General features: G+C 38.5%; 3 protein-coding genes across 8 annotated transcripts; 1 reads left to right on the top strand and 2 right to left on the bottom strand.

Annotated features, from left to right (window-relative positions):
• Nucleotides 1–1,232: 1,232 nt before the first annotated feature.
• LOC103722979 (beta-glucosidase 1-like) lies at nt 1,233–6,669 on the bottom strand. The gene is made up of 11 exons (XM_039129665.1): nt 6,401–6,669; nt 6,221–6,279; nt 5,257–5,332; nt 5,070–5,141; nt 4,889–4,976; nt 4,048–4,285; nt 3,353–3,468; nt 3,035–3,252; nt 2,904–2,935; nt 1,848–1,950; nt 1,233–1,772 (listed from the first exon to the last, which is right to left on the bottom strand). Exons 1-11 carry the CDS (start codon nt 6,624–6,626, stop codon nt 1,486–1,488), a joined length of 1,515 nt encoding a protein of 504 aa, XP_038985593.1. The 5' UTR covers nt 6,627–6,669; the 3' UTR covers nt 1,233–1,485.
• Nucleotides 6,670–12,212: 5,543 nt separating this feature from the next.
• On the top strand, nt 12,213–15,224 carry LOC103696948 (heavy metal-associated isoprenylated plant protein 37-like). Of its 4 annotated transcripts, XM_039128623.1 has the most exons (6): nt 12,214–12,553; nt 12,720–12,782; nt 12,909–12,971; nt 13,076–13,138; nt 13,246–13,321; nt 13,905–15,224. In XM_039128623.1, the coding sequence occupies exons 1-6, from the start codon at nt 12,524–12,526 to the stop codon at nt 15,041–15,043; spliced, it is 1,434 nt and encodes a 477-aa protein (XP_038984551.1). In that variant the 5' UTR covers nt 12,214–12,523; the 3' UTR covers nt 15,044–15,224. The 4 variants fall into 4 exon arrangements, with proteins under 4 accessions (XP_038984553.1, XP_038984551.1, XP_038984552.1 ...); XM_039128624.1 differs by having other exon boundaries at nt 12,216–12,782; nt 12,873–12,971; XM_039128625.1 differs by lacking the exons at nt 12,909–12,971; nt 13,076–13,138 and having other exon boundaries at nt 12,213–12,553.
• A 3,729-nt stretch (nt 15,225–18,953) lies between these two features.
• LOC103696947 lies at nt 18,954–22,919 on the bottom strand. 3 transcript variants are annotated; one of them, XR_602484.4, is made up of 5 exons: nt 22,474–22,919; nt 22,322–22,401; nt 20,636–21,435; nt 19,388–19,570; nt 18,954–19,316 (listed from the first exon to the last, which is right to left on the bottom strand). XR_602484.4 is itself a non-coding variant. In XM_008778676.3 (3 exons), exons 1-3 carry the CDS (start codon nt 22,560–22,562, stop codon nt 20,642–20,644), a joined length of 963 nt encoding a protein of 320 aa, XP_008776898.1. In that variant the 5' UTR covers nt 22,563–22,919; the 3' UTR covers nt 20,466–20,641. The 3 variants fall into 3 exon arrangements, 1 of the variants encoding a protein (XP_008776898.1); XR_003383425.2 differs by having other exon boundaries at nt 18,954–19,292; XM_008778676.3 differs by lacking the exons at nt 18,954–19,316; nt 19,388–19,570 and having other exon boundaries at nt 20,466–21,435.
• Between the last annotated feature and the right edge of the window lie 293 nt (nt 22,920–23,212).

Genomic DNA, 23,212 nt, shown 5'->3' with positions numbered 1-23,212 from the left:
TATGTATTGAGTTGGGAAGGACGGATAGGTTTGATTGCCTTTTTCACTTAGACTCGTAGAGGAAAGGTCGATCGTGTCAGGAATCACTGACATCCAGCAGGCAACTTTTAGGTGAAGGCGGGATTGATAACTAAATAAGATTCTGATGAAAGTAAGATTGCTGTCCGATTGCAAATAGATGATCAGTCTTTAGAGAGCGTTGGATTAGTGGCGTTCAAACTTTTCTTCGGAAGAAAAAGATTTGCAGCAAAATCCTATTCTAAGTGCGGAGCATTCCGGTTATATAACTATGATTGATAACAATTTTGGATGTATGGTGCCTATTGGCGATGCCAATGCAATATGCAAGTTTAATTACGGTATATGGTCTTAAGCCCTGATGACAAAAATGTCATTTGTGTTCCAAGATTAAATTTTGAACTTGTAGTTCATTTCCAAATTCTCATGGAAATTATCTTGCCTTTGCTTTATTTCTTTCCTTCTTTTTTTCTTTTTTTGTTGATGAGAGAGAGAGAGAGAGAGAGAGAGAGATATGACAAAAGGGAGATATCAATATTTGCAGACTATTTTTTTGATAGAGAAGGAAAGAATGAAAAATAAAAAGAAAAATGAAGCTCGAATGTGAGAGCGGGAGAAAGAGATGAGGAAAAAAAGGCCACATGCCACAACTCTGCCTATGGCTAATGACTATAGATCAAAACGCAAGAGTCTCTATTTCTCTAGGCAAAACAATAAATAAGAAAAGCAAGCCCAATCTAGTTCCATTGCCAACCTAGGTGTAAGGTACTTTTTGGTGATAATGTCCTTATTTTTAATCCAGTTTCCTTTATTTTCATGACATCAAAGCTGGAATTACTATCAATTAAACAACAAATATTTTGTTGACGCAGCTCATCTCACAGCTCAAAATAGATTTTGAGTTGGGTGAGCCTGGCCCGAACCAGAGTTTATTCACCATCTGAGAGTTGGATCAACGATCTTTAGATTAAAATTTTTGCAACAACGGATGACTCATATATTTCTAGTCTGAATATATCAAAAAAAAATCAAAATATAACAAGTTTTGAAGTGCTATGGGCAGCTCCTCTTTGGCACGTAGGGGAGCCAGATTAATCGGCCCAACCTATAATTCCCGGGCCTGGTTAAGAAAATGAGTCTTGCGGGCCTGGGCCAGCTGTTTGGTGTGTGCGCGCTTAAGAGAGAGAAAAGGACATATAAAAGCAGTAACAACGTATAGCAGCCACAGCAAACTAATAGTAGTGTCTAAAACATACTGCAATCAAGATTGCACAAGTAATTAAAGACATTCAAGCTCTCTCTGCTAAAACACTAAATAGCATTAGCTTTTTGAACAGCTTGCTATTGCTATACTGAGTTGCAAACTATAAATCCTGCAGGCCCTAACGCTGACTATAAGATCAGTTATTCCTTTCCCTATTGCTATACTAAGTTGCAAACTATAAATCCTGCAGGTCCTGACGCTGACTATAAGATCAGTTCCTCCTTTCCCTTGAGCATGTTCCTGAACCAATATGCTGAATTCTTGGGGTACCGCTTAAGCGTGCTGTAGTCCACATAGACAAGGCCAAACCTCGACGTGTATCCCAACTTCCACTCAAAATTATCGAGCAGAGACCAAGCAAAATAGCCCATCACATTGGCCCCATCGTCGATCGCCTTCTTGAGCTCGGTTATGTAGCTCTTGTAATAATTGACCCTCTGAGTGTCGCGCAAGGCCCCAGGAAGAGTTACGTTGCCGGGCTGGTCCATTCCTGCGATCAGTATCATGACGGTATTAGAACTTGTAATTATGGATCGAAGAGGATGGTCTGATGTATCTCTCATACCATTTTCGGCTAGTATGACGGTTGGATTGCCGTAAGTCTCCTTAACATAAGTCACAGCCTTGTACATTCCCCATGGTACGATGTAAAGCCATTCAGAGTGCGCCTGCATGCATGAAAAACAGTCCAAAATCAACTCTCCACGACTGGGCCATATCAATTCAAAGTAATGCTCAGTGGAGAACCATTTTAAGACAATATTATCAAAGCAAAGATTTAAGCTTCAGTCCTTACACCATTAAATTGAGATAGTATGGTCTGACAAAACTAAGGTTAATTTGGATATAATCCATTTATATTAGCCCAAAGATTTGCAAAAGCTATGAAACTACACGAGGGAGTTCATGCAAGCCGAGGATAGATCTCGGTTAAATTCAAGGGTGCCATGTATTATTGGCTTATAGTCCAAAAGCTTAAACTATCATGAGACGCAGTGATCAAGCTAATGGGCCCATGTGACATTCTTCTATGGTTAATTCACTTCTGCTTGAGAGAGAAGAGGCTCTCTCTAATTAATTTCTTTTCTTTTATTTCTTTTTAAATATCAATAACAAAAAGCAAATAATGAAAATGGGGAGAGTGGTGCTTTAATTAAGATGCAGGAAAAAATGACGTGGTGGATGACGAGGGTGGCCCATTAAACTAACATCCAAGGACCAAGATACTAAACTCTAACCTTGTTTTTTATATAAAAAAATCCACATTAAAATGATTGATATTTTCTAAATACAACAAACAAATGGAGTGATGGGACGAAATTAGGTTTAACAACAATACGAAACATTTCCTTAATTTCTATCCTAAACCCAAAATTAGAACCTTGATGGCGAACATAAATTCTATTTCTAGATAAGTACAATATAAGCAACGCGTGCAAGCAATTGAAAACATATTTCAATCATAAATGTATATTAGCTAATGTACCTTACTTAAAATTCTTTTTATTAATTTTATTTATTTAATATACTATAAATGTGATAAGGTTATAACAACTTTTGCTGAAATAACAACTTACTGATTATTCTAATCCTACAATAAATAAATTAAATAAACACTTACTCGCGGTCCAATTGGCACACCATCACGATCGTCTGCATTTATCGGAGAGCAAGAAAAATTGTTATTTAGAAACAGATAAAATTTCACTACGTAATTTTTTATTACAATATGAAGAGTTTAAAGGATCTCACAAGCAAATTGAGTATGCCAGTCTGCAGAGTAGCTAACTGGTGTCTGCGAGTACGTTGGCTGGTCCTCCATGTAGTACGATGTATATTGGTTAATCCCAACGTAGTCTATCGAACCTTTTACCATCTCAACTTCTTCGCGGGTGAACTTAGGAAGCCTCTCTTTGACAATCTCTTGCATCGTTTTCGGATACTCGCCATATATTATAGGGTGCAGGAACCTGTCACCAGAATGATCAGATTTCATTAAAATTTATTAGCTCATAAGTCTTGTATCTTTTACTTTTTCTTCTCACTATCTAAACTCAGCCTTGGTGTTACCATCCAATATGGAAGTCTCGAGCTCTCTGAGCTGCCTCCTGGTCCCTGATCGAGTCGGTAAGAGGTTCATACCAAACAAAGTCACAAAGTATTCCTATCTTGCCTTTCTGATGGGCCTGTAAATATTAATATAATAAAAAAATGTATCAGTAAGTAATCAATTGTAGCCAACATGCCAAGTGACCAGTAGTTTACCAGTCAGCATAAAAGAACTAATATGATAAATTTACTGAAATAAAAATCACATATGAATTTTCTGAAAGCAGAATTACATGCTGATTTTTTTTATCGAACAAAATTTTGTTCGAATTGTAAAATTTCATCTTTCTCTTGATCCTAAGATGTTTCTGTATCTGATGACAAATTCAAGCAATGTGTCCCTGATAAATCTTATTCTTGTCAAACAAACTTTCAGTATGATTATATTATGAAATAAGAAGGGGGATTCTCCAAAGTCTCAATGGTAGTCCTACCAATTCTAATTCATTTAAAATGATTAAATTAGAACTAGCAAACATAAATAACTCTGAACTAAGAGATCCAGGCATGCTTAGGTAGCGTTTGAAAGACATCGATTTTATTATTTTTTTTTAATGATATTGCTTACATCAATGGGCATGCATTATTTATGATTCTATGTGCATAGAAAAAAATGTTTTCACTCCGATAGCATATATGATATTTGGACCATTTACCTCATATTTCTCACGATATCTCTTCACTGCAGCGGCATGAGATAATATTAGATGATGGGCCACAATATAAGGCTCCGTAGCGGAGTTCCCTCCGGCTGAACAGTTGGTGCACCTTCCAGGGGCATGAGTGCCATCATCGTACCCAAGAGCTGCCACCACCCTGGGCTCATTGAACGTGAACCAGTTTTTCACTCTCCCAATCTTGAAACAGAAATCAGCAAAGTTCGCATATGCCTCCCTGCATGATATAAATGATCGATCAGAATTATAAACCAATCTCAACAGATTTGGGGCTTCTTGAATGATCAGGCTAAAAATTCTATTAGACTCATAGAATGAGCATAATCAGCAAAATCATAAGAATAAAGGCTGGGCTAGGCCTATATTCTAAGCATCCAGAAATCACTTAATAGGCCGGCCTGAGTCCCATCAGTAGAAAAAAAATCTCAAAACTTATGATCCATTGTACTGACGGCACAATTTATGAATATAATAAAATTTTCAGCTCAATTATCCAAACAGACTTTTATTAGAATTCAAAGACTACCATAACGGTCAAAATCTTGCAGCATTGTTAATAATATCTAGATCTGTGCAAAAACTAACAACAGGCAATGATTTGAAGATTCCGATGTATTATGTTTTTATGGTTACTTTTGAACTAGTTACTGGATTGGGGTTTACCATAGGCATATCTTTTATATGTATAACAGTATACTACTTACTCATACATAATAACTTGGTACAGGCATCTCTTCATATATGCGTGCATGCATGCGAGTTGCATATATGGTTCAGTGGAACCACCAATAAATCCGACGATGAAACACTGGAGACTTACACTATCTTAGGGCTTAACCAGCCAAGATACTCATCTTGAAGTGCTTGTGGGAGATCATAGTGGTAGAGATTTGCATACGGAGTAATGCCTGATATGCAAAGAATTTATTAGCTCAAAACAGCTTTCAAGATAATTAACGAATTGATTCAATGTGGGCTTCTAGATTGAGGCAGGAGTTTACCTTGCTTTAACACGTAATTGATCAGTCTGTTGTAATAGAATACACCTCTCCAGTTAACTTTTCCAGTTCCCTCTACAAAAGTAGAACCATATACATCAGATGAATTTCTTTAGAAACAGCAGCATTATTTTTTATTTGAAAAATGAAGTTATGTATGAAAATAATGAGAAATTATTGTGTCACAAACTTGGAAAAATTCGGGACCAAGAGATTGAGAATCGGTAAGCATCAAAATTCATCTTCTTCATGATGTCCACATCTTCCTGCACCATACAATCAAGTTGTTTGAATTTGAAATATAAAACAAGCCTAAATCGCTAGCTCTTCCAGGATAATTGTCATGTACTCAGCAGTCTATATGACTCGACTTTTATCCCTCTTAAAAAAAATGTGACTCCATATATATGGCAAGGTCGCATGAAGAATGAGGGTTATACACAAATTTGTTGTGTTAGATCGACATCTTATATATCTCTTCAAATTTCAGAACTTCTAGAATCTCAATCCACAGAAAGCTTCTTCTGCCGCTGACAAGACGAGCTTGGCTCAGACATGAGTCTGTTGGGTGCCACCCGGGCCTGGAAAACTGTAAGCCTAACGACTAGCTAAGCTTATTATTTAGGTAAAAGAAGCTGGATCCAACTGGCCTGATCTGACCCAACCCGAGCATGTAACCTGGGCAGATTTTGGGTTGGGCTTGACCTGGCTCTTTGATCCCCAGGTGATAGCTCCATAAAATTAATTATTAGTTAGGTTTCTGGCCATCCAATTCCCAGTTAATCTCGATATTTATAATAATATAACAACTGGCAATAATATCCCAATCCAGCTATTAAGATAGACCTTATCCACACAAATCATAATGTTTGTCAACATATCTCTAATATGCATTCATAGATTAAAAATGGTTTTGATTCATTAGATTAAAAAGGTTGCTGTGTAATTATATGCAAACATTTTTGTATGAAAAAAGATGAGAAAAGTATCATTAAAAAAGAAGAAAAACAAAAAGGAAAAGAAGATGAGAAAAGGGAATGCATCTCCACCGGTCTTTAGTTGAACTAACCGGTCTGCATCTTATCACCGAACAAAGAACAAGCAAAGCTAGTACTCTATAGCTAACATCAGATCAAGAAAGCTAATATTCTTACCTTGTAGCGGTGGTACTCGTCCACCGTCACGTCGGCGGTGGCGTTGCCTGCAATATTACCTGATACGAGTACATATATAAACGTCAGAGAACTTCAGAAAAAAAAAGGGCTAAAACTATAAGGGAAGGCAATGTAATGGCTTGACGGAGGGTGTGATGGTTATATATATTTATATATTACCCGGGATCTTGACGAAGGTATCCCAGATGCATGGGCCACGCCCTTCCTTCAGCGCCATACCCTCCACCTGGTACGCCGACGCTGCCGTCCCGAACACGAAGCCCTCCGGGAAGCTCGAGCGGCTTAGAGGGTGGGCATGCTTCAGAGCGGGCTGCGGGATGGAGGCCGAACAACCAAAGGCAAACAAGAAGAAGAAGAAGAAAGGGAGCACTAGAGACCTCATCATGGCGAGAGCTTGAGGAGAGGAGGAAAGGAATACTAGGTATGGAGGGGTGGGGGTTGAGGTGGGGGATGGGGGTGGGGTGGGTTTTTATAGAGTTAGAGTTGGTCCCATCATCTTAGAGTTGGACCAGTAGTCCAACTACGGAAGACCGCACAAAAATCGGGAGAGCCACCTTAGCTACCGGAGAAGAAATCGGAGAAGAAATCTTGTTTCACTGCGACAACGCTTTAGCTGTTGGTTTCCTTAAAATTCTCTCCACGTCTGCTGGGGTACGTGATGGGTGAATTCGAGTGGGATGGAAATTCCTCGTGATATTCTCGTAACCATGTATGACGTAAAGTGAAGTTAGGAAAAGAGTCTTGATGGCACACAAAATTTTTTATGTGAAAGGAAGTCTCGATGGTTCTGATCGCTAGGAAGTTCAAGCAAGCAAAGGGATTTCATGTGAAGTGAGTTCCTTGAGAGATAAGATATGCATGGAGAGACCTCCTTGACGTGGCTGGAACATGCAAGGCATCGCATGGTCATGCAACGCTTTGTGTCGTATTTCAAGTACAACTTGTTTAACCAAGTATATTTTCGGTTGACTTCTTGTTATGCGAACAACATTCTCGGAGAATGTTGTTCTTGACTCTTGATCCTTAAAGCCTTTTACCTTTCGATAAACACTATCACCTATTTCCAAGCTTTTGGATAAGATCGAACTAGCCTCTTCGTCAGCGACTCCAAGTCCAACTACCATTGGGCTTGTAGTTTCTTCTATCCCTAGTCCCTACTTGTTCTTTTCACCCCCTCTGTCTTCAACACGTGTCCTCCATTTTTTTTTCGCTTCGTCTCCTTAATGAAATGAGGTGGTCGAGTCCCCCTCCTCTTTCTTCAGAAAAAAGAAGAAAAAAAAATGTTCAGATTTGCTAAAGTGGGAACAAGGCTTATAAATACAGAGATTTTGGTCAACTTGGTGGGTGGCTGATACCAGATTATATCAATTGAGTTGGAAGCTTGAGCAAAAAAAAGTAAAGAGGAGAGTGTACTCTCATCGGTAGGACAACGACGCTGATATAAAAATCTTGATAAATTATGTAAATTTTTATCATTTCAAGAAATTAGTTGGATCAAATCATTAGCTGTACAGCAGGAAACATTGCAAGCATCATGACTAGCGACAGTGATAAAGAATTTAACGATGATTTGGGTTGCTTGAGATCTAATCCCGTGCGGTCCCTATGGCACGTACGTATACCTAGATAAAATCGGAGCTTTCCCAATCTCCGTCCCATCCTCGATTGTGGTCACCATAAGCTTCTTGTATTGTATTGATAAATGCTGATGCAAAAATATATAAATCGATATTTCTGCCAAGATCTTAGATAAGACGAAAACCTTTTGGAAATATGCATTTATTACGTACAGATCATCATCGTTTACACTTACTCTTGCATGTGTTGACAAGTAATGGGGGGAAAGAGAGACTTTGAGATTACGTAAAGACGACCAGGCTAACAAACAAGCTATGTAAATTCCTTGTTCCTTTGAACGGCTTTGTAATTTTATAGAGGGGTAATTAATGGCCGGTCCAGTGTTAGACCGGACTATAAGTTTTAGTCCCTATTGACTCTTTTTGTAATAGCCGGTCCATCCCGTTTCTGGCTTTCCATTTGAGATGAAAATAGCCCTCTTCTTCTCATCGATTCGGCTTCATCTCTTTCCATTTTTCACTCTTATCTTCACATGGATATAGCTCTCATCGTTAAGGTTTCATATTTTTCCTTTTTTGTAATCCTATCTCCCCACGAAATTTTCCATCTTCCTCACCGATTCCGGTTGATTTTTAGTCCCCTATTTCAAACCCTAAGACCGTAAACAAGTTCCCACCGGCAAATCGCTCTTGCTCCCTTGTCTTGTTAATTCGTTCCTCTCTTGACTCTAATTTCCGACAGGTCTTCGACTGAGAGTTCTGAGTCGATGACATTTTGTCGAGTCCCACTCCATAAGCTATCTTTGACGCTCGCGATTCGCCTTGATAGTTGGTAGCCGATGCTTCGCTCGACATTGCTTCCTAAACCCTCTCTGAGGCGTATTTCCAGTCCTTCAACGGTTTGTAAACCCTGCATCATACTTTCTCAATTTGTTTTTCCTAATAGGGCATTTTTTTAAAAAAATGTGCGAGTGCTTAGGATTTGAGAAATTATCAGACAGAGACGCTGTGATAGCAAAATAGAGATTTTTGTCTTCAAAAAGTCTGATTATTTGGTTCCATTTCTGTTTGTTGTTATAGTTTTTTAAAATTATTTATTATCCCGTCTATGTTTTACTCAATTATATGTTTCTATATTTGAGTTGATTTTATTCACAATTAGTGTTTGAATATATTTGTGTTGCAGACATTTTAGATGGCTCCAATTCAGACTAGACGCAAAGCACCTGCTGTTGGCCTAAACAATATGGTCAACAGTAGGTGTTACTTCAGCCATTTTGTCAATTTGATTGTCACCCTAGTCTCATTTATGTCTCATGAGTAGAAGGTTAGGATCACTGGCACACCTTTTGGGCATATGCTAGGTCTTCCATATATTAAACAGTGTAAGCCTGTCCTGGACACTCTGTTCTCCTTTTGGGATGATGACGATGAGGGTTTTTGGTTTGGTAAGGTTCTAATTCCTTTTGTAGGGAGTGATTTTGCACTAATTCTTGGTTTAAGTGCGATGAGCGATGAGGTAGAACTGCATAGAAAGGGGAGTCTTACGTCTGACCTCATTATCCTTTTTTTGAGGGGGACCATAAAAAAGCTAATAGAAATGCAGTTAAAAATAGATTACAATTTCTTGTTGGAAAGAGCGGACAACAAGATGTAGAGAATTTCACAAAATTATAGGTTCTATATCTCTTTGTGACTATCCTCTTTCTAACTATACATTATTATATTCCTAAGGCATTATGTTCATATCTTGATGATTTAGACCGCTTAGGTTCATATAGTTGGGGTCTTGCTATTTTTGCTTTTCTTCGCCAACAGATACCTAGTCTAGCCGATAGTGTGAGGTCAAGGAATATCACCGACAAAGGATCAGCTAGATATATGGATGGCTGCACGGTCGCTTTGGTGGTAAGCATCTTAATGTTTGTTTTAAATTTCATTGTTAAGATATGTATTTACTTCTAATTTGATATTTACAGTGATTTTTTGCAGGCATGAGCTGTTGAGCATGCAAACAGCCTTGTTGGAAGCCAACGACCCCCGTTCATGTATCCACGTCTCCTGCATTGGAGCAATGCCCCATTCCCTCGTAAGGTGGACGTGATTGTTGAAATCATAAAGAAGTTAAAACGATATCAGGTTTGAATTTTTATTTCTTACATCGAAAATAATTTAATTTGATGCCAAACTTAAGTTTTCGCTTGCATCAGATGATCGAGAAGCTAGAGCCTAGAGAGGAGGAGTTGCACATTCTCTCGCAAGGAAGGCCACGAGATGTTGCTCCGATAGAGACGTGAAGAGATGATGCATTGCAAAAGGGTGTACAAAAAAGTTACAATGTGTGTACAAAAAACTTACAAGCATTCTAGACTTTCGCACGTACCTTTCAATTGGCGGCACACACTAATGTACATATGGCACACACCTCTCATGTCTCTACACATCATTAATTCTTGGCAGCACACACTTACAACTACTTGGCACACATCTTTCTTGACTTGGCACACACCTTTCAATTGATGGAAAATTGTTATTTCTATATGGCACTCAATCTATCATGTCTCTAACCATTATTATTTCACAGTAGCACTAACTTAAAACCATTTGGCACCCATTTACTTCCATTCGGTATGCACTTTTCACTTGCCGGCATACACTTAGCTCCATTTGGCGCACACCTATCTTCTCTATGCACATCATTAATTGTTGCTAGCACATGCTTACAAACACCTGGCGCACATATAATTTCATTTCGCATTTAGTTAAATACATACACTTAGTTGGATAATTCTTTTGTTTTAGTTACCTTCATCCAGCCATAGCGAACCTCATCCAATAGAAAGCATAGAGAAACGCATGAGATTGGTTGAGAGGTGTTTAATAACACATGGCTTTAGTTTACAAGACCCTGAAACCATTGGGGATGACGAAGGGGGGACGATCGCCGGTTGGTCCTGATAGAGAAGAGGTTGTCCAAAGTCGAGAAGGTTCTCCAAGATAAGGGTCTCTTGTCGGATGACCAACGAAGTAAGCATGCAACCGGTTCTACTATGGTAAGCAAAGTTTGAAGAATTATTAACTCGGTCTTCTTGTCGAACTTGTATTTTTGTATGAATTAAATACCACACATTATCAGGTGAGGGAAGAGCATATTATTAACTCCAACCAAACAAGAAGCATTTCATTACTTTTCCGTTGACCACACTTTCCCCCCTTCTTTTCCCGCAAACCAAACGAGCCCGAAGTGACAATTTTGGATACTTCAGTGATGCTCTGCATGCGAAGCTATCTGATTGACAGCTGTTATACATACATGTGATGTGTCTGTGCAGGGGTGCTATTTAATTTTGGAAGGAACATGTGTAGTTTCTCCCACTATAATTCCCAGATTGAACTTTGAAGAACTTACTCCACTTCTCAATATAATTTTGGAAGGATGGATGGCTACAAGGTTAAAGGTTTTCTTAGAAGTTTGCCATCAACGGAAGAAATTCTAGGTTAAAGTGATGATAAGTGAATCCCAAATAAGATCATCTACTTCATATAATATGTACTCTGCAACTTCCATCAAATATCTGAAACCATTTAAACTTCTCTTTTAGTACCTCAACTGTGAGGACATAAAATTCTTACTAGAACCATGGCTGTTGTTATTAAACTACTAATAAGTTTCAGTTTATGAAGAATCAACATTAAGCTTTACAGTAATGCAAGTGAGAGCTTGATCACTGTTGTTATTGTCTTTCCATGAATCCCCGAAGGGTTGAGCCAGGGGCAATGATTGACATGAGAAAAATAATTAGTCAATCAATTTGCCTCCTCCAAGTGTGATAATTAGAATGTTGTTATGATCTATCAATTTCCATTTTGATAGCAAAATAGAAAGGAGATCTATTTTGAACCCCCTGCAACGGCTCAAACTGAAACGAATTAATGATTCAAAATCTGGCCATTATCTAACCATGGCAGCATTATCTAGTGGCTGATTTATACCATTGGCATTATATATTTAGATAAATAAAATAATATTTTTAAATTTATACACTTATAGTATCTCGATAAAATATTCAAAATAAACTGCGATTGCAAACATAAAGCTGCTAATTTTCAGTTACTGATTGCTATATTTCGAATAATCTCGATTGGACGCATGCGGACAAAGAACTGCCATTATAATTAATCGTTAACGTAGCCAACAACGGTCGCAGAGGCTTCAGATCCAGTCGGAGAGGAAGGCTTTACTGAAACCCTGTGCTGAAGTAAGGACAAGGTCATGTCCAGTCGCTGTTGCTTTGCTCCTCCACAATATTAATTTGTTCTCGTCAGCATCCTGCCCGTCTTACCTCCCTCGCTTGCTCTCTCTCTCCCCACCGTCCCGCATCTATGGTTCTGCTTCGGCCATTGGATGGCCTTTTTACAGGCAAAGGTTTGACGGAGTTAAACTATATGTTTTTACTGGGGATTCGAAAAGTACTCTACCCTTCTGTTCCCCTCTCTCTTTAGACAGGCTTCCAGAGAGAGCGAGCGAGCGAGCGAGAGAGAGAGAGAGAGTTAAAACAGGAGCTTATTTTCTTTCAAAGAAAAAGAGCGCATTTGCCAACTTCGCCCTGCTAGGACTAGAGAACAGACACCACTGTGGGCGGGTTCAGTGGAATAAATAGCGGCAAGTGGGTGGGAGCTGGGAGCGAGCTTCTAATGCTGTAGAATGAGATTTCCATGCAATCCTTACTTAGCTGTGAGTAGCGCAGCCCCTCTCTCACACACATTCTGCAGAGAGAAGACTGAGTTTTCTTCTCTCTCTCTCTCTCTCTGTCTCTCTCTCTCTCTCTCTCACACACACACACACACACACAAACACACTGCAGAGAGAAGACTGAGTTTTCTTCTATTTTGATCTCAAGCAACGGCAACGAACAGGAGCTGAAATGACTAAGGATGATGGCTTCAAGGTCCTCAAAATCCAGGTATCTCGTGCTCCGTTGTCTACTCTCTCTCTCTCTCTCTCTCTCTCTCTCTCTCTCTCTCTCACACACACACACACACCCACTGTGCAGAGAGAAGACTGAGTTTTCTTCTATTTTGATCTCAAGCAACGGCAACGAACAGGAGCTGAAATGACTAAGGATGATGGCTTCAAGGTCCTCAAAATCCAGGTATCTCGTGCTCCCTTGTCTACTCTCTCTCTCTCTCTCACACACACACACACCCACCCACTGTGCAGAGAGAAGACTGAGTTTTCTTCTATTTTGATCTCAAGCAACGGCAACGAACAGGAGCTGAAATGACTAAGGATGATGGCTTCAAGGTCCTCAAAATCCAGGTATCTCGTGCTCCCTTGTCTACTCTCTCTCTCTCGCTGTTGCTCTCTCCTTGTGTGTCTTCTAAGGAAAGGGGAAGTATTTGAAGGAAATAGTTTGTTTCTTGCAGACGTGCATACTCAAGGTGAGCATACATTGTGATGGATGCAAGCAGAAAGTTAAGAAGCTCCTCCAAAAAATTGAAGGTACTCATCCTCCTCGATTTTTTTCCCAGGTTTCTTCTGATCTTGCTTGATGTTTTTTTTTTTCTCTTTCTTTTTTTGTGTTTTTTCTTCTTTTTTTTTTTGCGGTTTCCTGTGGACTTAAGCAAGAGATCCCTCCTTTTCACATATATTTTTGTCAGTTTCATGCAAGATCTTCTTGCTACTTCTTAAGTTAAACAGTTTCTAGGTGAATTTTTTAACTGGTGATGAAATGGAGGATATTGGAATATCTCTGCTCTACCAAGAGGAGTTTTTATGGACATATAATGTGATCAGCAGTAAAATGTATTTTGTTGCAATATATCCCTCTTGTTCTTCAATCTGTTTAGCCTTTCCCACTCTTTTTTTTTTCTTGGGAACTGATTGAAATGATAATATGGAGAAATGAAAGGAGGTTAAACCTTTATTTTCTTTCCAAACTGGCCTCATTGCCTTTCAACTCTTGGAATATCACTACGATAACTGCCGTCAAGCAGTGTAAGGGGCACAAAAATGAAGCTGTGACCACCAATTTTATACATTTGTTTGTTATTAACTAATGTGTCCTCATTTGTATCTGATTCAGGAGTCTACTCAGTAAGCATAGATTTGGAGAATCAGAGGGTCGCTGTCTCAGGAAATGTGGATTCCGAAACTCTGATAAAAAAGCTGGCCAGATCAGGCAAACATGCAGAGCTCTGGTCTCAGAAAACCAGCAGCCAAAACCCCAAGCCCAACCAACAGAAGCAACAGAGGCAAGCTGCTGCTGCCCATCCAAGGATGGATGGCGGCAAGAACAACAACAAAGACCAAGGCAAGCAACGCCTCATCCAAGGCCTCAGAGCCTTCAAGAATCAGCACAATAAGCTTCCCTCATTGAGCTCTGACGAGGAAGAGTATGATGATGATGACGAAGTCGAAGGCCTGGATGTGCTGCCTTTCCTTGATATGAACCCAATCAATTTCCTGAGGCAGACAAGCAATGCAGCAGCCGGTGCAAAGGAAAATTGCAACGGCAATGCTGGTGGGCATGATAATGGCGGAGCTGGAAAGAAGAGTGGAGGAAATACCAACCCGAGTCAGGTAGAGAACAAAAATGGATCCCAGAAAAAGGGCATGGACATTTCGGCTAATAGCAAGATCATAAATGGTGTCTACTTGGGTGGCGGCAATCCTAACGCAGGGGTCATCAATGGCGTCCGCTTGGGTGGCAGCAATCCTAACGCTGGGGTCATCGATGGTGTCCGCTTGGGTGGCAGCAATCCTAACGCAGGGATCATCAATGGTGTCCACTTGGGTGGCGGCAATCCTAACGCAGGGGCGATAAGAAGGGTGAATGACATAAACGGCATGACGACGGGTCTTCATGGCCTTGGTCGAAACAGTGGAAATGGATTCTCTGGCTACGCAAGGTTCCCATCGAATGGTGAGGGATTTGGAGAGCGTCGTCAGTCCCCCATGATGGAGAACATGCAAGGGTATCAGGCCCATCCATCATCCATGATGAACAACTTGATGGGGCGCAGCAATAACATGATCATGCACGACAGCAGATCCATGCAACCTCAGATGATGTACCGTAGGTCCCCTCAGATATCTCCTTACACTGGCTACTACCCCTGCTATCCAAATCCCTACCATCCCAGCAACCTGTCAGAAAATAGTGATTATGGCATTCATCTTTTCAGTGATGAGAACACCAGCTGGGGCTGTGTTGTGATGTAGAATGGTTTCGTAGGTTGAGTTAGGCAAGTCTTTTCTTCTTTTATTTCTTTGTTGTTATAATGCCGCTACCTATTCCTGTTGTTAGTGCATTAGTTTGGTGCTTAAGAGTTAAAGCTGACGGCTTCATGGATAATTATTTCAAGAAGCTATGGAACATAGTAGTGCGATATACCATTTAGTGCTTCGCTGACTGGGCTGGCTATAATGATCGAATGGATTCGAAGCCGGTATAGCAATATTGACGGGCAATTGCTGCTCCACGATATATACAATGCAAAAATAGTGTGGCTCCTTTAGTCCTTTCAGATTATCTATATTTATCGAAAGACGAATAGTGCTATCGACTAAATCGCATCATTCTGATTTTTTTTAAAGAAAACTAAACATTTATTTTATTTTTTTTCTAATTTTGTTTGCTATACTGATCGTTTTGCGAGAGGGGCGTTGCATTAAAAAAAAGAAAGAAAGAAAAAAAAAACTGAATAGAAGAAGAAGCTTTGAACGGATGAGTCGGTACGGCTAGTCAATGTCTCTTGAGAGATAATTAACTAGTTACGTAAAGAGTATCGGCGTATTCACTCTTCCCAAAGATTCACACTCCCCAAGACAATGTCCTGGATAAAGTGGCTCGAGAGGAGTGCATGGAGCAAGATAAAGGCAGTTAATAAATCAACTATGCTTAAATACAAATGCGAGGGCAATGAACTACGAACGCCACAATAACAATATCCACGAAAATAAAAAGAAAAAGCTGATAACACGCACGCTTACGATATCATAATGTTCGTTTCTCCACCGTTATAAAGATGGTCAGCTCAGAAGCACGGGTGAGATCCAAAGTCCACAAGTGGGTGGAAAAGAATTCTTGGGGTTGGGAAGGCAATTAGGGATGATAAAACTAAGATGTCATTTAGATTAAATTTGATTCTGTGATCCAAAGATGAATTTTTTTTTTCTTTCCTCCAAACAGCAGCCATTCCATGAACGTCGCCCAAGGGTAGGAATAGTAGTTACCCGCATCCATGGGACACCCACATACCAGTCCTGTCACTTTGGCTGGTAGGAGACATGGAGACCAGAAACAGAGGGGCAGAGGACAAAAGCTGGGAACACCTTGTAACGAGTAAAGCTAAAGCACTGCAAACTAAACACAATAAATCTTCTTTAGACTATAATAGATAGCTTTAGTATCGTTGAAGAATGTTGTCACTTGCTTTTAGGACAAGGGATATCTGACATAAAGGCTGAGGATCTATGAAGGGTTTAGATACTGAGACTGGCCGGTGGAAGCAGCAGAGCTATTGCCTTTTTGACTTTCAGGCATGAAGCACAGTTGCTTACCACTTTCTACCTTCAGCCTGGTAGATGATGACCGGCAGAAACTGTAGAAGGGCAGACAGACCAAGACCTGGACTGGTTGGTCAGGTCTGGGTTCAAATGTTGTCCTGGCTTGAAACTGAATGCATTACCGAACTCAATTTGAAAGACAAAACTCATTAATTCAAGTCGTAGAGACAAACTAGATCCGTTGAAACCAAACTAGACCAACCATTAGAAGCAGTTCGTGAACCATAACTATGATTTATAAAATTTTTAAATGCTTTCATTCCCTATCCCACTCTGAACTTTGATCCACATGCATCTGTTTTTCACTCAGCCGGGTCCAAAGAACAGATCAGACAAATAATATTAGACTGGATCCAACACCAAGAAGGGTTCGAGCATGAATAATGCTCAGACCGAATTGGATCAACCCAACAGCATCGGCCATTATTATACTGATCAAACATTGGCCAGCTATTTAAAGCTGACTCCAATCCTGGCTAAATTTATATGGAAGAATCACACGCTAATAATATCAAAAATACCAAAAGGTTTGATTTTGTGGCCTATCAGCGATCAGGATATTCTACAGTAGAAAGCAAACTGGGTTATGCTAATGGTGCTTCTCTATTAACTTAGACATCAAAACTCAGAAACTCTATTTGCCATACTAGTAGTCCAGATAAGAATCCTAAGCTAGAGAACCACAGAGTACTAATGAGTGAACATAAAAATAATACATCTTTTAAGAATGCCACATGGTTACGTAACTAGGCCACTGTAAGAGGGAATACCTCCTTACATGACTTGCAGGAAGCTTCCTTCTTGCTTCCCTCAGCCTCAAAACAAAGCGATAAATATTTTATACCACCCAACACATGATATTAAATTCTAATATTTTACTCCTGATACCATATCTGTCCCATATCAAATCTAACATTAATCATGCAGGTTCTTACTTTTCGTTGCTAATTATAGAGGCCACAGTGGTTAATTAGCTCGGTCTGTTTTCAATAAATCCTGTCAGCTAGAAACAGCACAACTGCCTATAGATGCATTAGTGAACTAGGTGCTCTCCAAGTACGGACGTGATAAAACATCGATGCAGTCATCTGGAATGAGATCTTGACCATTCTTGTCAAATGGTATTGAGCTTAAAAATAAACAATAAATGAATAAATCTTACATCCATCATACTTTATCCAAATTGGAAGTCTAAAAATTTCAGACCACTTAAAGAATCTTCTGCCTCAGAGTCAGAAATTTGGAAATTTTTCCGGATCCACATTTCTTCATATTACACTGCTAATGTGTACTTTTATGTGGTCTCTAAAATCTAAATCCTCCAGGAGAGCTAACCATTAGAAGGGCAGGGGTCATATCATACCCATATTCATACGGCATCAGAGGATACAGACTGGAACAGAGAGCAATGGCTAGAATTCCCCTTCTTTTCTTTTTTAGTCGTACAAAATATGTAGAGTGATCCAAGTTCTAGGCAATTCATTACTTCTTCAGGCCATGTTTGGCTGTCATGAATGGGAATTAGTGACGGTTTTCCCATTACAAGAAATCCATTCCAAGAAATCATCAGAAGTGACCAATTCCCATTCTATGTTTGGATAAATCTTAGGTAATCTCAAGAAAATAAAGCAAACCTTGTAGTGTACAATAAAAAATAAAGCGGCCCAGTGCACAAGGTTTTAGCAACTGTGTAGTCTATGAAGGGTCAAATATATGCAGCTTACTCCCACATATGTCGAGGTCATTTTCATGTTTCTAACTCGTGACCTTCAGGTCATAATGGAGCAACCACAACTTTGTGCTAAAGCTCACCATCTTATAGTATACAATATAAAATATTATTAATGTACTAATTATTTAATATTGACTCTATAAATATTATAATATCAATGCTATTATATTAGCCATAAATTTATATTAATCTATTATCAATATATTAATATATTAATAATGGATATCATCTTAATATTATATAATATAGTATTTTAATATTATATTAATATAATATTATATAAGATAAATTGATATTAATTATTAAAAATCTAGTTTTAATATATGATTGATGTATTTTGTCATATATTCATATTTAATATTAATATTAATGTATAAAATTCATAATATATTAACAAAATATTTGATTAAATGTAATATTTAGTAGTTTATTGTACTAATTATATCAGGAATATATTAATATAATATATCCATGCAATTATGATATATTAATATTTTATCAGTATACTCATACAATAAATATACCTTTCATATTATTATATTTGAATAATATATTATGTCCTATTATTAATATATAACATGATTACCATATCATATTAATAAATTATGAATATAATAATAAAATATATATTATTAATATTACTAATATATGAATAATGATCAATAATAATATTCCTATTAAATATATTTTAGTAATAAACAATATAAAATGTTACATTATAGAATAATATTGACATAATATATTGAATAAAAAAATATAACATGGAATATGATATTAATAAATACGTAATTTTTATCATTTAATAGGTAACATATTGTTATAATATAATTGTATGCATAATTAATTTTAATAATTATAATGCAAAAAAGAATCTTTTTTGTATCATTTAAATACATATCCAACATTGGGAAAAAAATACCCAAGCCCCCCCTCTTAGGAATTGTTTCTTCTTTATATGGGAATTTGATACCTAGAGGATCAACATTCCCATGTCCAAATTAGTTACAAAACACGGAAATAGGTCGCATTGGAAACCATTACCTATTTTAACCTTCAAATTCCTACAAATTGAAAATGGCCTCAATCTAAAGCCCATATCCATGTGCCCTTTATCCTTTGTACTCTAGACACCCTAATCTTACCGCTCATAATGCTTCAAAGAGTACTCACCTGCAGAGGGTCTTGAATCAGAACCTGATGCAATATCATGATATTAGGGCTACAAAGAATATTAGCATAGAAGGACGAAAAACTCCAACACTTACCAGGTGTGGCAACATCACATACAATTAATTAAAACTCCCAGTTGATGGAAGAAACAAGTACATGTACATAAAGACCGATGGCTGGCTGGCTGGATGGATGTTGTTAGTTGTTACACGCACATTATACATGCACGCAACACCAGTATCCCCACCAGCAATCATGATGTCAAAAATCCCAATAAACTGATACATTCAAAAACAAAATGTTAAATGCCTAAGAAAATTGGAAGCATATTTAAATTTTTGAGAGTATAGTGCAAAAAGAAACTGTCTTGCATAAACCACCATTATAAGCCAATGGAAAGGAAAAAATCAATCTGTTTACTAAGTGCAACCAGATGAAGAACTCTCAAATGAAGTTCACCAACAACATAAATCTTCTTTCATAAAAAATTATTAGTTTAATAACTCTACCAACAGAGAATGGAATATCATAATAAAATTTAACATAAGCCCATCAAACTATGGATTAATGGGTGTCTACATGTAGGCTAGTGAGCACACACTAGTTTTGGGTTTTATTCCACATAGACTAACTTTTATACATGGCCTATGAGGCATACAACAAATTCAAATTCATGAAAGTTTATCAGAGCTGCAACATTGCTTCCACAAATACAAACAGTAGTAGTCATAAGTAATTTGATTTGGGAATCTGAAATTAAGAAAAACTATTCAAGTTTCTACAACTATTTGAGAACAGTCACAAGACAATTGAAGAAAGATGGGAATTCATTTTTTATATAAATAAGAAGAATGTGACATCATCAATACATCTATCTACAAGTTCCATTACATTTCTTTTATTGAAAGGAGAAATGAAAAAAGGTGCATGTGGAAGTAGAAATCATACACGAGACACTAACCCAGAAATAAATAAACAACAAATTATTTGGTAAATAATTTGTGATAATTTACGAATAAGTTGTGAAATAGATTGTAGCATCTGTGATTTTCTTCTGTATTAATGGACAGTGTAAATATTTCGGAAGAATGTATTCAAATATTCGGCTAACGAAATATGCATGATGAGTTGGAGAATTTTGTTAGTAATTTGAAAAGCAATGATGACAAAGTCTGCAAAAATGAGGTTCTGAAGCTTCGTACAAATAGAGTATGTACCATCAACCTGATGCTATATGGTTTAAAACTGCATTAATAGAGATTCTTCTGCCATCATAAGTAATATTCAAGCATCAAAGTTGTAGTTACGAGTTGCTCAAATTAAAGATAAATACAACAAATGACCTCTTCTTATCGCCTCTCATTTTTCCTCCGTCTAGACTGAGCTTTTTGCCACTTTTTTCTTGGAACTAATTTCTTCTTTGGTTTTAGCTTTAACTCAGGAGAAAATTTAAAATTTGGATCTCTCATACGTGCTTGTATGTCCTTAAAGAACTGTATGTTTAGCCTTTTAGGCCCTCCCTCTCGCAGCTCTGCATACTCTGGTCCTGAAACAATGTTTTCAAAAGCTCCAATCAGTATATCTATATCACTCATGACCTCCAACACGTTTATATAGCGGCCATCTGGCCCTTTCTTCAACTTCTTCAGTGCATTTTCTACAGCAAGCTTTCTAGCTTGCTTTCCTGGAGACAGCTCTGGAGGCTCCTTTTCAGCTTTCAGCAACTCTGAGATGGATCGATATTTAGGTGTTTCCTCAAACTCAAACAATTTGTCTATATGTGGATCACTGCGCTCATTTGGGTGGGCATCAGTAGGAATGTCATCATCATCATCCCATTCACTACCACTCCACAAAGTCATCTCCTCGTCACTTTCAGAGCATATACTTCTCAGCTCATCACTCTCATCGGCATCAATAAGGTCTGCATTTTCCTTAGCCGTCTTTCTCAATTTCTTAATTTCCTTCTCCAAATTGCTCTTATTTTTTTCATTATCTTCTTCATCTTCATCCTCACTTGCCGTCCACAGGCAGTCATCCTCATCCATCTCCTTTGCCCAGGCTTTTCTGAACTCTTGATTGCCCGGTCCTCCACTACCAAACAAATTATAACGTGTGCGTTCACGAGCATAGGATCGGGATACTGAAAAATGATGAAGAAAACATTTAAACAGACGTCATAAATACTGAAACTCAAACTCAAAAGGCTCAATACTTTAATTCAATTGCACAATGAATTCTCAAATTATTAAATTTCTTTCCAATATTGTGAAGGATAGATTGACACTTGAGCATTTCATAACTCATCGATTTACAAATAAAGGAGCAGAAAAGACCAAGCAGGATACATGAAACATTTTCAAACAGAAAACACCTATTGCCCAAACCTATACTGTAATCCCCATTGCAAACTCAAAAGAATCATAACGATTCTTTTTCCCCCCAAGAGACAAGCTCTCTTAATCTTATGCTTATAGTTCAATTATTAGAGTTCTACAATCTCCAACAATCATTTGGGCTGTTTGGCTCTTAATCCAATAAGGCCATGCCCTAAAGACAAGGGCAGTTCTCTATATCAAGCATTATCTCTTCGTCAAGACTCCCCCTCTCTCTCTCTCTTTTCTTTTTCGGGGTGAATTCAGGCGATTGCATTAGAGAGTTGCCCATTTCAAATATATGAACTTAAAATTGTGTCCCTATCAAAGCAGGTTTCCCCTACCACCAAATTTCTTCCAGGATTCACCGAAAGCCCTATATTGCAACAAATCAGGCATCAATGGATAGAGGACTCACATTAGGCTGAGGGTCCAGAACTAAATTCATTCCAATCGTGCTTTTTAACATTAAGCAGTCTCTAAACAGAAGCGATTAGGTTTTCTACTTAAGGTTAAAACCGAGTTCAAAATTATCATTCCCTGAGGTCTTTGGAGAGGGTTTTGTTGTCCGCCAAATAAAGTTACGATCTTTATCCCTTAAACAACAACAACAACAACAACGGGAAAAAAAAACCCAGAAAACATGTACCAGACCTTGCATGGTGGGAACCGAATGTCCGCCAATGGCTCTTCCTCTACCGTGCTCCATCTCCAAATAAAATGAAACTTCCAATCTGGAACCAATCGCAAGCCCGTTAAATAAGGAAAGAGAGGAGGAGGAAGGAGGCAAAAGGAGTAGTTCTAACCTTTTGGAAGCTGGAGATAGAGGAAAACGGGGTCGAATGGTCTGGAGGAACGAAAACAAGTTTAGGCGGCGACTCAACAGTCGAGCCATCTCTCTACATATATATATATTTGGCAGGCAATCAGCCTCTGGTCCAGAAAGATGCGAGCTTGGGGTTCGAGAAACAGCGGAGGAAGAGAAGAGGTTGGCGAGGGGAGAGAGACGAAGGTGGGTTTGAGAAAAAAAGGAGGGGAGGAGGGAGTGAATCGATCTCAGGGACGGCACATGGTCTGGTTTGGATCAGGGCCGGCTCGGAACGCAGGCAGGTTTGATGGGATTACAATTCTTCGACTCCCAGCTGGATCGGTAAGCGATGGGAGCAAGATTGACGAAGTTACCGTAGGGTTCCCCGGGTTTCCTCCAAAGCCCACCGCAGAGATGCGGCGCCCGAAAGGGTTGAACCCTTCGAGCTCAACCAGCTTAGTCTCATCACCTCTCGCGAGGGGCAGAAACACCGGCTCGAAGGACCCATGGCCGAATCGCAGTTATTCACTTGATCCAATCTTACTGGATTAACAGGACAGGGCGTGACAGTTTATGCTAACCAAATGGTTGGTTCTAGAAATAAATGACAATAAAATTGATCTATCTATCTACCTACCTACCTATCTAATTTATTAGGAAACTATGGAAATTAATTAGTGATGAATGATATAGATCAAAATAGTGTCCATTCAACAACGTCAAACAACACCCGAACT

Source organism: Phoenix dactylifera, chromosome 8 (genome assembly GCF_009389715.1).
Source record: "Phoenix dactylifera cultivar Barhee BC4 chromosome 8, palm_55x_up_171113_PBpolish2nd_filt_p, whole genome shotgun sequence".
Lineage (NCBI taxonomy): Eukaryota > Viridiplantae > Streptophyta > Magnoliopsida > Arecales > Arecaceae > Phoenix > Phoenix dactylifera.
Note: the sequence above shows the minus strand (reverse complement) of the source record. Positions and strands in the feature narration are given on the sequence as shown.